The sequence below is a fragment of the Trichoderma gamsii genome (genome assembly GCF_001481775.2).
Source record: "Trichoderma gamsii strain T6085 chromosome Unknown Scaffold_7.2, whole genome shotgun sequence".
NCBI classification, from domain to species: Eukaryota; Fungi; Ascomycota; class Sordariomycetes; order Hypocreales; family Hypocreaceae; genus Trichoderma; species Trichoderma gamsii.
Window position 1 is genome coordinate 338,420 of NW_020171344.1, and position 13,289 is coordinate 351,708.

At 48.8% G+C, this 13,289-nt stretch overlaps 3 protein-coding genes across 3 annotated transcripts; 2 read left to right on the forward strand and 1 right to left on the reverse strand.

Annotated features, from left to right (window-relative positions):
• Positions 1 to 4,252: 4,252 nt before the first annotated feature.
• Positions 4,253 to 5,328, forward strand: TGAM01_v202766 (NADH dehydrogenase flavoprotein 2; the record flags this gene model as incomplete). Its single annotated transcript, XM_018802223.1, has 3 exons — positions 4,253 to 4,375; positions 4,545 to 4,835; positions 4,963 to 5,328. The coding sequence occupies 3 exons, from the start codon at positions 4,253 to 4,255 to the stop codon at positions 5,326 to 5,328; spliced, it is 780 nt and encodes a 259-aa protein (XP_018664579.1).
• A 341-nt stretch (positions 5,329 to 5,669) lies between these two features.
• On the reverse strand, positions 5,670 to 7,430 carry TGAM01_v202767 (hypothetical protein; the record flags this gene model as incomplete). The annotated part of the gene is made up of 1 exon (XM_018802224.1): positions 5,670 to 7,430. The coding sequence occupies one exon, from the start codon at positions 7,428 to 7,430 to the stop codon at positions 5,670 to 5,672; it is 1,761 nt and encodes a 586-aa protein (XP_018664580.1).
• Positions 7,431 to 11,360: 3,930 nt separating this feature from the next.
• On the forward strand, positions 11,361 to 12,347 carry TGAM01_v202768 (hypothetical protein; the record flags this gene model as incomplete). The annotated part of the gene is made up of 1 exon (XM_018802225.1): positions 11,361 to 12,347. The coding sequence occupies one exon, from the start codon at positions 11,361 to 11,363 to the stop codon at positions 12,345 to 12,347; it is 987 nt and encodes a 328-aa protein (XP_018664581.1).
• Between the last annotated feature and the right edge of the window lie 942 nt (positions 12,348 to 13,289).

The following is a 13,289-nucleotide window of genomic DNA, read 5'->3' on the forward strand; positions in this document are numbered from 1 at the left end:
GGCCTGATTGATAAGATAGGATTCACTAATCAATCAATCAAACTTCAGCCGCCCGGATCCATGGAAACAAGACACGATTCAATCAAATCAAAATCTATAGCTAATCCAGCCAATGGATGCCCTCTATATCTTCCCCCCGTCGCCCCAAACTCGGCATCGCGCGCCACCAAATGGACAAGACGGTACTCGGCACGGCGTCTCCAGCCCTCAAAGAGTCCACTTTACGGAGTCAAACTCCATCAATGGTCTCTTCTGAACTTTTGCACAGCCGCCATTGACTTGCCCGACGGGCCAGCAGTCTAGCCGTGATGGAAAAAAAAATACTGGTGCTATTGAACTCCGGAGGCGAAATCTGGTCTCCGGCTGGGCACTTTGTTTTCTTATAAGTGGCTCTTTGACGCTATACACTACATACTTGGGTACCCAATATCGAAAAGGGCCGGGTATTGCGGAAGGTTGAACTAAGAGCAATGAGTTGGGTTGATATAAACCTTCAGGCGAACTGTAGAACGGCAATTTATTTCGGAAAAATGTGCATCGAGAGGTTTCGAATAGATACATGTATTTATCTCGAGGAGGGTATCCCCTCTACCAGTAGATTTTCCACCGGGGGGTGCTTCAACAGCGAACGCAAAGGTAAACCGGATCGTAAGACCATCAAAATTTTCTCATGTAGCGCTATTATCAATCTCATCGTAATAACAATCGGCTCAACTTCTGGGCGGTCGTTTGAGCGGCTCAATCCAGGCCGGCTACTAGGGCTGAGCGTGGGTCTTACACCATGTTAGAATGGCCTCATGCTCCGATCAAGATGGCCGACATATCCCGTATGCCAGTCACTCATATATAATCAGATTTCCCAGAGTTCTCATCTAATCTTATCTGATCTGATAATCTTTACACATGGTCTTTTGGCTCCTTTGCCATCTCCAGGTCTAAGATGGAGTCTAAGACGCCAGAGGCTGCTGAGGTTGGAGAGATTGGTCAGAGCAAAAGGTCCAGCATCTCCGAGGACAAGCGACCATCAGGTATACAATTCCTATCATCAATATCTTCAGCTGATTTCTCGTAATAACGGACTCTCCTCCAGAGGATATCTAGAACGCCGACAGAAGAGGTCCTCTTGGCCGCTGGTGTCGGACTCAGGGCCGATGATCCTACTCTGCCATGCCTCACTCTCCGCATGTGGGTGATTGGCATTGGATTCTGTCTCATAGGCAGCGGCGTTAACACGCTATACACTTTCCGGTTCCCATCCGTCACTTTGTCCCAGTCTGCCATCCAGTTTCTGGCATATCCAATAGGTAAAGCTTGGGAGGTTATCGTCCCAGATTGGGGCGTGACTCTTTTTGGGGTTCGCCACAGCCTCAATCCTGGCCCATTCAACTACAAAGTATGTATTGAGCCAAATTCAGGCAAGAGTATGAAATAAAATCTAATCAAATTATGTTGCAGGAAAACATCCTCATATACATCCTAGCCAACCTAAGCTACCTGACCCGTCTAAGTGCCGACGTCTTAACCGAGCAGCGCGTATTCTACGGTGCCGACACCGACTGGGGCTTCGAAATCACCATTACGCTTGCCACAATTCTCTTTGGATTCTCCCTCGCTGGCTTTGGCCGATCGCTTGTCGTCGAGCCAAAGAGTTTGGTATGGCCCGGCGTGCTTGCCAACACGGCGTTAAATGCAGCTTTGCATCCCGCAGGCAAAGAGGATGAGACCGAGTGAGTCTCTTATACAATTCATTGCGCAAGCATTCCTTCTAAACAAAGCATCCAGGGCCAAATGGAGATCTTCTCGTTACAAATTCTTTCTGATTGCCTTCTCGGCTGCATTTATCTGGTACTGGTTCCCCGACTTCATCTTCCCGGCACTGAGTTACTTCACCTGGGTATGCTGGACAGCGCCTCGCAACCCGGTAGTGAACCAGCTTTTTGGCATGAAGAGCGGCATTGGCCTTTTGCCATTCACCTTTGACTGTGAGCAACAACATTTACTTGATATGCCCATGCAAAGACAGCTCACATACATAAAAGGGTCGCAGATTTCGTACATTGGCAGCCCCCTCATTGTCCCAACGTGGGCCATCCTCAACACTCTTGCGTCCGTCGTCTTCTGGATCTACATCGTCACTCCTGCGATATACTACACGAATACTTGGCTTTCAGCATATCTTCCTATCCAGAGCAACTCCATCTTCGATAATAGGGGCTTAGCATACAACGTCAGCCGTGTCATCAACAAAAAAGACGGCTTCGTTTTTGAACCTGAAAAATATGAAGAATACTCACATGTACGAAAAGAAAAAGAAGATTCTTCGCTCCTCATCCTCAGCCCTTCATTAACAATTACATAGATTTATCTTCCAGTCACTTACGCTCTCAATTCTTTTGGTCTATGCTTCGCTTGCATCTCATCGCTATTTGTCTGGATGTTCCTCGAGAAACGACACGAAATCGCAAAGGTGTTCCGAGAATCTCAGTTTTCCACGCTGTTTGGACGCAAAAAGGATGCCAGACCAAGCCTTCAGCCCCAGTACAGCAATGTTCCCATATGGTGGTACGCAATTGCGCTTCTCGTATCCATGGGGCTCGGCATCTATGCCTGTGAATTCTATCCTGTGCAGCTGCGCTGGTACGGAGTCATCTTTGCCATGTTTGTGTCTGCAGTCTTTTATCTTCCGGTAAGCGCATCCTTTTTGCTTACAATCTGAATAGTGATGGTAACGATGTTGCCTCTATTAGCTATCTTGGGTCTATGCCACGACCAACATGAGAGTCCAAATTGACATCTTTTGCCGTATAATCGCCGGCTATGTATGGGAAGGCAAGGTCCTCGCCAACATCTGGTTCTTTGACCTGGGCTACATTTCCGGCATCAAGGCCCTCGCGTTCGCCCAAGATCTCAAGCTCGGAATATACTGTAACGTAAGTTGACATCGCTCATATCCATCGACTGCACCTAGCATAACTCTAATTCTACATGAAGATCTCACCGAGACACTTATTCGTCGTCCAAATCGTAGGCCTCATCATGGGAACCATGGGCCAAGTCGCCGTTCTCAACTGGGCGCTGGGCCACGTCCCCAACATTTGTTCCCTGACTGCAAAGAACGGTTTTACATGCCCCTATTCACGAACTCACTTCAACACCAGCATGGTCTGGGGCGCTTTGGGGCCTCGCCGATTCTTCGCTGACGGGACTCTATATCGTGGTCTACTGTGGTTCTTTCTGGTGGGGGCTATATTGCCCATCATCGTCTACGCCATGAAGAAAGCATGGCCGAAGCAGCGGTGGCTGGAAAAGATTCACGTTCCCCTCTTTCTTGGTGGGCTGAACTACATCCCTCCCGCCTCTGGGACCAATTACGGCAGCTGGGTCATTGTTGGCTTGGTCTTTGGCCTCTGGATCAAGAAGAATAGCAGAGGCTGGTGGCGCCGATACAACTTCGTGCTCAGCTCAGCGCTGGACTGTGCCACGGCCATTGCAGGCATCATCATCTTTTTCGCCATATTCTACACAGGAGCATCCGATAAGTTCTCTTGGTGGGGGACGACCGTATATCAAGTGAGTCATCTCCCACCGATTGATGAATGTGAAGCATCAGCTAATGGCGTTTCAACAGGATACTTGCGACTGGGACAGCTGTACATATAAGACAGTCCAAAAGGGGCAGACATTCGGACCATAGCGAGGAATTGATAGCCATTGTTAATGACGAATTTGAGCATTTTTCAGCTAGATTTTAATTGAGATTTATATATTGAATAGAATTGAGAAAGATGGAACTTCATCGTTAAAGGATATATTGCACTCAATTAGCTTGTAGCCTTACTCGCTCGTAGTGAATTACAGGACCCGGAGAAAATTTGCACATCATAAGCTGGCAATTAGGCCTCTGATAAGAGAGCAAAAGAAGAATACATATACAAATATTGAGGAGAGTCAATTGTCAAATCAATGAACCAGAATAATATTTATTTGTATTCGAGGTAGTCAAGAATGAAATCGGCAGTGTTTCCAGCAATGAGGGAAATATACACAATCATCCCACCTCCCGGACTTCAGCCGTCCCAGCCAATCACCATCGCCCATTTTACAAGCAAGCTCCAATCGCATTGGACGCTCCAACTCCCGAACGCTATATGCCATTTCAAAGCTTCAAATCTGCCACCAACCAACCCGCGCAGCCTCTCCTCCTCCTCCGCCCGCCGCCGCCCGCGCAACGCTGTCAATTCTCTTCTTCACAATGGCGAGCAAAATCACTCCCTTTCTCCTCCGCTCCGGCGTCCGCTGCGCCTCGCGCGTTGCCCGTCCTCAGATCCGCGCATTCTCCATCACAGCCAGCCGGCCCAGCGATACCCTCCAGGTGGTAAGTAGAAAAGCCACCACTCCAAGGCGGTCGATTTCCGTTATGACAATTCGCACATCCTGCCATGGTGGTGCTTCTGTACTTCACAACGGAACCGGATAGCTCTCCCAATGCACCAACAGAAAAAAATCCTTGTTCAAGTCCAACGCTGACTTCAATTTGCCTGCAGCACCGAAACACACCCGACAACAACCCCGACATCCCCTTCAAGTTCAACGCCCAGAACGAGAAGCTCATCGCCGAGATCCTCAAGCGATACCCCGCCCAGTACAAAAAGGCCGCCGTCATGCCCCTGCTGGACCTCGGCCAGCGCCAGCACGGCTTCACCAGCATCAGCGTCATGAACGAGGTCGCCCGCCTGCTCGAGATGCCCCCCATGCGAGTCTATGAGGTCGCCTCCTTCTACACCATGTACAACCGCACTCCCGTCGGCAAATTCTTTGTCCAGGCCTGCACAACGGTACGCTTGAAATATTCCAATCTCATAACCATATTGCTACTACAAACCAAGAGAAACGAGGCCTACTTTAGATAAAGAAAAAAAAAAAGTAAGAAGAAACATACCACTAACCCCTCCATTTCTACAGACCCCCTGCCAGCTCGGCGGCTGCGGCTCCGACGTCATCGTCAAGGCCATCAAGAACCACCTCGGCATCAACCAGGGCGAGACGACAAAGGACGGCCTCTTCACCTTCATCGAGGTCGAGTGCCTCGGCGCCTGCGTCAACGCCCCCATGATTCAGATCAACGACGACTACTACGAGGACCTCACCCCGGAGACCGTCGTCAAGCTGCTCGAGGACCTCAAGGCTACCGGCGCCAGCACCACCAGCAGCAAGAAGGCCCCCGTCGCGGGTCCCCTTTCCTCCAGAGAGTCGTGCGAGAACAGCGCTGGCCTGACGAACCTGACAGCAGAGCCGTGGGGAACGGAGAAGACGAGGTCGGATTTGTAAAACTACTACTTATTTAAAGATTTGAGGGAGGAAGGTATAAGAGGTGGTGGTAGGCGGGTTTTTAAATGTACATAACGCCATGTTGAATGCCAAGAAGACAAAAAAAAGAAAAGTATAGAACATTGTGCAAATGGTGGGCGTGTACAAGGGAAGCGAATTCAGTAATGCAGGTGTATCCTCTTAAACGAGAAACGTTGGCATTCGCTATTTATTTTTCTTGGGAAAACATGTAATCCAAGACGCTTATTTCAAGGCTACAAATGCCCAAGTTTTTGTTTCGCAATCTTTACTCATATCCAAACATATCCAAAAGGAACAATTCAACAACAAGAGGAAATGGTTTAAACAAGCCTCAAGATCCATCCCTCTCCACGTCTCCTATTGTTATCATCCGTTCCACCCCAAATCACAATTCCAGTTTCTTCCAGATCAGACATGGGCGCACTCGCCAACCAGCCCCGGCCCCGCGGCATTTCCAAAACTTCCTCGTCATAAGGGCCCATGGTCACCTTTGTCCACTTGCCTTCGCCAGTCTTGCGTCCCACAGCCTGGAACATGGCTGCCGTAATGCTCGCAGCAGTCATGCCCACCGGCGGTACTTGGAACACCCACACGTCATTGTGGGACTTGCCAATGCCGGTATGGCTTTCCGAGCTTGAGGTTGCCTCACCCATAGTCAGGACGAGATACTCGGTACCACCACCAATGGTGATGGCCTCGAGAGAAGACACGCTTCGCGGTCCAGGCCATATCTGGTTATTCTCAAAAGTAATGTCTTTCGACGAAGCTTCTGGTGCGTTTTCGTATATGGATTGCCATCCGCCACGTGCCCGAACCGACACCTCGCCACGAGTAACCCGGTCATCAAAAATTTCCACTTCAAGGTTCAGGAAATCGACCTGGCCTCCAATCTCCCTCTGCCCATCGAATCCACCGAAACGGAAAATTCGGCTCTTGCTGATGCAGATTGATGTGCCCGAGCGAGAAGGGCCCGGTGCCGCGGGCAGCTCAGTCCAAGTGCGCGAGTGGACGTCAAAAGCCCAGAGGTCGCTGGTGCGATCGCCACTGGCATTAATACCGGCGTGCACGAAAAAGGTACCATAACCATCAGTCTCCTCATCACTCGCGTTTTCGGCGACGTGGCCGACAATGGGGTCCTGCGGGATGCCCGTCTTGGAGGTATCACCAAGCGCCCACTCCTGCCAGCTCTGAGCCTGGGTTCGCGGGGGAGGGGCAAAGTCGCGGGGTCGGTCTGTCGCCGTAGCACAGTGATAGCTTCGTGGCGCTGGGTGCGGGATGATTGATCCGCCCTTGACAGCAGGGACAGGGTCGAGGTAGGTCCAGAGACGGGTGCGAGTGTCAAAGATCCATACTCGGCCATTTTCATCAAGGGGCCTCATGTCCTGTCCAGCGTAGCCGCCGAAGACGAATATCCGCGAGCCAATGACGGCAGTTGCATGCCCAATTCGTGGTGGGGGGACGTCACCGAGATCTTGTGCAGCTCGTCCCTTGCCCTTGTCAACAGATGCCGCTTTGGTGTCGCTCTTGGTCTCATCAGTCTGCTCCGTGTTGCGGCTTTCACCACTGTCACTCTCGTCTTCTTCTGGGACTTCCTCGCCAAGGTCTTCAGCCTTGGCCTTGGCCTTGGGGCTCTCAACAACATCATCATCTGATTTGCCCTTTTTACCCTTGTCCTGAATTGACGTCGGCGCGGGGATGGTTGTGTCTGGCTTCGCTTTGATCTTAAAGTAGTCGGCGCCGGCGCTACTGAAGGGAAGGCGGATGACGAGCATATCATTATCAACGGGTTCGCGGGGAGTGACTTCGCCACCAAAGATGTAAGCGCAGCCCGAGATGATGTCAAGAGAATGCGAGGAGCGAGGCACGGGAGGGAGATCGATGCGCTCCCAGGTGCCTCTCATGCCCTCCTGGTTGGGCTGTCTCCGGAAGGCATCTAGTGTGAACTGCCGCATGACGGGCAGCGCCGGTAGCGAGGGCAGAGCAGGCATTGAGGGCATGGCCGGCATAGAGGGCATGTTGCTCTGCGCGGCGTTCCATGCCTCTGTGGAACGGCGCTTGATGGTGCCACCGATGTTCTCCATGGTGGTGATGGATGGCTTCGCCGGGATGGCGGTAGAGTCAGGGTATCTTGGAGAGCTGAGGTGGTGATGGAACGTCGAAGGATACAGGCAGGCAACAGCAAGGGAGCCAGCAGCCCAAGAAGAGGAGCTTGGGACGGGTTAGTGAGATGCAAGACGGTTGGCTGCTGACGCTGTCTGGATTGTGGTGGATGGATGGAAGAGAGAGCCGGGCAGATGACGTACGAGCACCTATTTCAGTACTACCTGGTCTGTAATGGACGCCAAATGACAGTCCAGGGAGCTCCAGGGCTTTCACGCCGTGCCGTAGCGACCGCGGCCGAGTCTCGATGGTGCGGGTCTCGGGGGCTGTGATCCTTCAATTGAGAGTGGAGCCCGTGTCAGTCAGCGTGAGGCGAAGCACATTGGCCCAATCGAGAGGTGTGGGCTGTCAAATGGCACTGCTGGCTGCCTCTGCTCTGCCATGGTGCAGCTTTTTATCGTGGTGCATGCAAGTCAGCATCAAGCAGAGCAGCAATTGGTGCAGTTTTGTCTGGTTCAACCGTCGTTCGCTAAGAGCTGTGAGAGCTGGAGGTGAGCTGACAGCGATCGCTAGCGGGGCTTAGCGTGCCGTTTCACGGATGGCGGGGCCTTTAGGCTCTCAAGCTCTGTCACAAGGAATTGAAGCTCTACAAGTGCGCCCACTTACCCTGTCGATAGAATGTCAAAGGAATGAAGAAAGATTCAACGAGCATACCGTGTAACGTAGTCCTGAACAACATCTCAACGGTTGTTCTCATGTTTAGGTTATGATGTAGTGATGATCTTGATTACATTCGGAAAAAAGTAACATGGCTACTTCCATGGATGAGTTCATTGCTATGCACACTTGAGCTGAAGTTTTGCAGCAAAAGAATTCATGTAACGTAAGAGTAATAAAACAACAACAGAAATTTGGAGAAATCTTGAATCATGAGGAGTTTAGGTTTAGAAGATTATGCATATAAATGATAACTTTAGTACTTTTTTTTATATTATATACCTTAGGTGCCAAGGTAACTACCAACATACCATACTTACTAGGTAAAAAGAACACTACTTAGTCGGCGGCCTCATAGAAACAACCGCTATCCCGTTAATGGGAAACCCATTTTTACAACTGAGCATTCGATTATTCCCAATTCTGTTTCCCGAATGTCTGTGTAAGGCAACGGTATGTGCAACAGATAATGCACCGGTGCCATGGTTCACGTATCGCGATAGATCTATCGTCAGCGGTGAAGAGCTCAAATGCCGAGTTCAAATAAAAGAAGCTATATTGATCGAGCGGTATTCTTGAGAACACAAATGCGTATATGAATTGTATCGTAAGAAAGGAACAATATCTCTTGTAGCTATCCATGTTTCGAAGGTCCTTGAATGACATGCAAGGCGTCTACACTTGGTTTCATCGTCCAGACCAGGACGGAGGCCGTTTATATAATGATGCAATGGCAATACAACAGGAAGCCAACCAAATTCATGTGGGGATTAGAGCTGCTTCCTCCATTAGCACAGGCAATACCAAAGCATCACGTATCTTCCTTACTTACAGGCTTTAATCCTGCAGTCCAACTGCATTCGCGACAAATCCAAAGTCCTTAAGGCAAGCACCCAGAGAGACAGTGTATCCATAGGACCCAGCAAGGGAGTCGCCGCAGTTGTTTTTGGTGTACGCGGTAAGTTCACCACCAAGCGTGTCATACTTATTCACCCTCATGGAAGACCATCCAACAGAAGACCCAATGTAGCAAGTTTCGCCATAAACGGTAATAGCTTTGAATTGGTCCTGGCAATTTCCATCGTGGAAGAGATCTACACCAAACGCTTCTTGCTTGAGCGAAGGAGGCCAGGGTGGTCATAGCCGTGACGAATGAGGTAAACTTCATAGTGATAAAATATGTAGCTATGTCGCTTTGACGTGGCGGAGTGTTTTATTCTTGTTGTGCTTGTAGATGCTGCGATGAGAATGAGAATGTGGTATGGGATGGATTATGGCAAGCTTATATACATGTATTTATTTATGTCGGCCGACTCGTCAGGATTCAACAACGGCAAGTACGAAAACAGATACAAAAAGTCATATCGAAAGCAACGTCTTCAGCTATATAAGCAAATCCTTCATCCTTCATCCCCGAGGAGCAGCTTCAACTGCAAATCAGCTCGACATGCGAATACGCTTGATGTGCAGATACGCTTGATGTGCGCCTCCAGCAACTCTCTTACTATGATCCGGATATGCGCAGGGAATTACCTATTACGATGATCTACGGAGTTGACTAGTCTTTTTCTGGTTCTGTGCAATAATGTTTGTTGCTCGAAAACTAAGGATACAAGTTGCCAAGTAGACCCCGTACATCCTCTTATATGTATTCTGGCACTATGTTAAGCTTAACTTTTTAGCAGTGAACTTCCTTAACAGGTCACCCCAGGGATACTTGCGGTAGCCACGTAGTAGGTATTGGAGATTTTCATAAGGAGGCTTTGCTGCAGCGGCAATGTATGTTATGTACCTACAGTCGGGTAGGGGGGTTGGTGACCGTTACCATTGAAGTTACAAAGTACCTAGTCAAATTAGGGTACAATCGCCATAATATGGCTGTAGTCACCACTCCCTGCTTTCGGTAATACGGTTGAGGTACTAACAGCTCACAAGTGCCATCTGATGACCGTTACCAATGGCCATTGGTGGCTGCTAGGTGCAGGTACCAATTGGGTCAACTTACGTGCCTACATACATATAACTACATGCGCAAAAAACCCAGCCTTTTGACATTATTCAACCACGAAGTGAGTGAAGCTATAGAATCATTCGGATTGGCTGGCTCGTCTTTGTTCTCTCTGAGAAGGAAGCTGTCAATGGAGCTAAAGGCCATTTTGCGAAGCGAACTTGCGTTGTTGAATTATCCCATCTTTTGTTTGAAGAGAGGATCATGCTTTTTATATGCCAAGGTGCCCGCCAGGTCCTGATTAGCCATGTAGCAATACTAGCTTGCTCCTCTTCAGAAGTTAGGCTACAAAGCCTCACTATATCACTATTTCGTCGCCCTTGTGTTTCATTTGCTGATACATGCATGTGGCTGAACCAGGGTTTTGCCTTTAAGAATTTTTTGTGCTATTCATTGTAAATGAGTATAATCTATGACAAATAAAAATGCTTCTTACAGGAAGCAGAAAGGGATGAGAACAGCATAGAATTGAGTAGAGATTTGAAATCACGGTAAAAATAAGATGATACTATCACGATATTTCTGCTCTCCTAGAATTAAGTGGGGCCCATGCAGTTTCCAAATTCAGTTAGCAAAGTAAACACTAGAGATTAGGAAATTTACTAATGCATCTCAGAATGGTAGTTCTTACACATACAGAGGACGAACATCGGCATTTAGAAAGATAGTAGACTATAGGTTCGACTATGAAAACAAAGATGCGATTACTTATATATACGAGCTTTGCCATAATCATTTTTTATATGTATAGGAAATAGATAATCTAAAAAAACACTCACTTCTCAAATATCCGTCATGTCTTTTTTCTCGATTACAACCGCCGCAAGGCGTAAAGCAACGCTCATTGCATCCATCTCCAAATTACTCTTGTCGTGTGTTCATGGCCAATTTATCCCAGAAATTGATGCAACATATGCCTCTACCCCCAAGCCATTCACTCTCAAAGTGAATCCTTCTTTCATCGAGACAACGCGGCTCAAGGTGCAGCTGGGCAGAATAGCCAATGATATGGGAGTTCCTCCCTTTACGGACGGTGTCTCGACTGAGATGGCACAAACTCTTCAAAACTACTGGGTTGATGAGTTTAACTGGACATCTGTACAGGAGCAAATCAACAAAAAGTCGGTTTTCGTTTCATCCTAACGAGACTTGAGAAACGCAGCTAACATGGGATGGCAGTTTTACAATGTTTACCACAACTGTGAAAATTGATGACAAGAACTATACAGAACCGATCCCGCTCCACTTCGTGCACCACCGCTCACCTCGTCACGATGCAATCCCCCTTCTCTTCCTTCACGGTTTCCCGGGTTCTTTCTTGGAAGTAGGCCGAATCATCTCGTCCTTGACTCATCCGCCCAACTCGTCTGTCCCGGCTTTCCACGTCGTAGCCCCGTCTCTGCCCGGCTTTGGATTCACTCCTGCCCCGGTGCATGCCGGGTTGGGTCCGATCGAAGCGGCGCATGCTTATAATGCCTTGATGCACCAACTATCTTACCCACGATATGTGATGCAGGCCGGGGATCTCGGAGCCTTTGTCACTACCTATCAGGCCGCTCTCCACCCTGAGAGCGTCATCTCTGTGCTCTCCAATCTTTGGGTCCCTGCCCTCAACGCCACGGATATCGCTCGTTTGGAAGCAAATGAGACGACTCCGGGAGAGACGGCGTATATCCGCAACATAACTGCCTACCAGACAGGAGGCGCGGGATACCTGTTTCTGCAGTCCACGCAACCCTTGATGGCGGGCCATGCTTTGACAGACTCTCCTCTAGGATTTTCCCTCTACATTTTCCAGCTGATGCAAGAGCTCGGAACCTTTTACCACTGGTCACTTAGCGAGATCATTACCTGGGCCATGATGTACATCATTCAGGGTCCTTATCCCGCTACACGCTTCTATAAGGAGTTCCGAAATGCCGACCAGATTGTTGGCGCGGATATGTTTGGGCCCGCATTGTTTGTTAATGTTCCAGTCGGTGTTACACAACGCCCGCAGGACGCCGGATGGGGTGTTCCATTAGATTGGGCGCGCAGGATAGGCAACGTCACCGCGATATACGTGCATGACTTTGGGGGCCATTTCGCCGCTTACCAGACGCCCGATACGCTGCTGGATGACTGTTGGCGATTCTGGGGGAATAAGAGCGCCTCTGGTGTTGGAAAACACTAGGCAGTGTTTGAGGAGACAAACAATGGGCACATGCTAATAGACTACAGCAGTAGATAATTGATTTAGAATGTTGGCAAGTCATTAACAATATACCACACGGTATATTGCTAATACTTTGTGTTCATACATTTGTTATCTGGAGAACAAACTTTGAACTCGGGAACATTACATGTACCTATCTTCGGTGAAAATGACTTGAGGGAATAGAATAGAATAGACAACCGACTAATAGAACATATATACTTGCAATGCTAGAGGAGGTATATAGTATTTTACTCCCTTAGACCGAATCTTTCTATATGCCAAAAAATATTCATAGCAATAGCTCCGCATGATTTCTCTATATGGAAGATGCTGGGTAGTGGGGGCAAGGAAGATCAAGTTGAAGGACGCCAAGAGGCAGCCTGCGGAGTATTGCATTCATGATCCTTGTAAGTGAGGCACATGTCCACCTACCTAGAGAATGAACACGCTCCATTTCTTCATAGTAGCTGGACGACTATCTCATCAGCCACTGAATCAGATAGGACTACGAAACTAAAGGGCTATATTTTTCTGTCCATCTTACAGAGCGTTCCACCTAAGACTTTAACTTATCTTTTCGTCTTCTCCGTCCAGACATTACATGCCGCAGCTACATGTATTCTAACAACTCTCCAGAGCGCCAAAGCTTCTCCGTCACCATAGCTTTTCCGTCAGTACCCTTGCATGCGCATCATGCAAGCTGCTGCTGGTCATCCACAAGCTTGTGAAGATGGGCAACTAAGCCACACCACCGTCGCAAGTGCAGCAGATGATGGTGAACTTGCCCAACGCAATGGTTTCTAAATTAAGACGTTTAGCTGAAGGATGAATCAAAATATGCATGCATCCATCCCGGATCAAGGCAATAGCGCTTTGATTTCTTCTGGCCTAGTTCATTTAGTCCCCACGAGATCATGC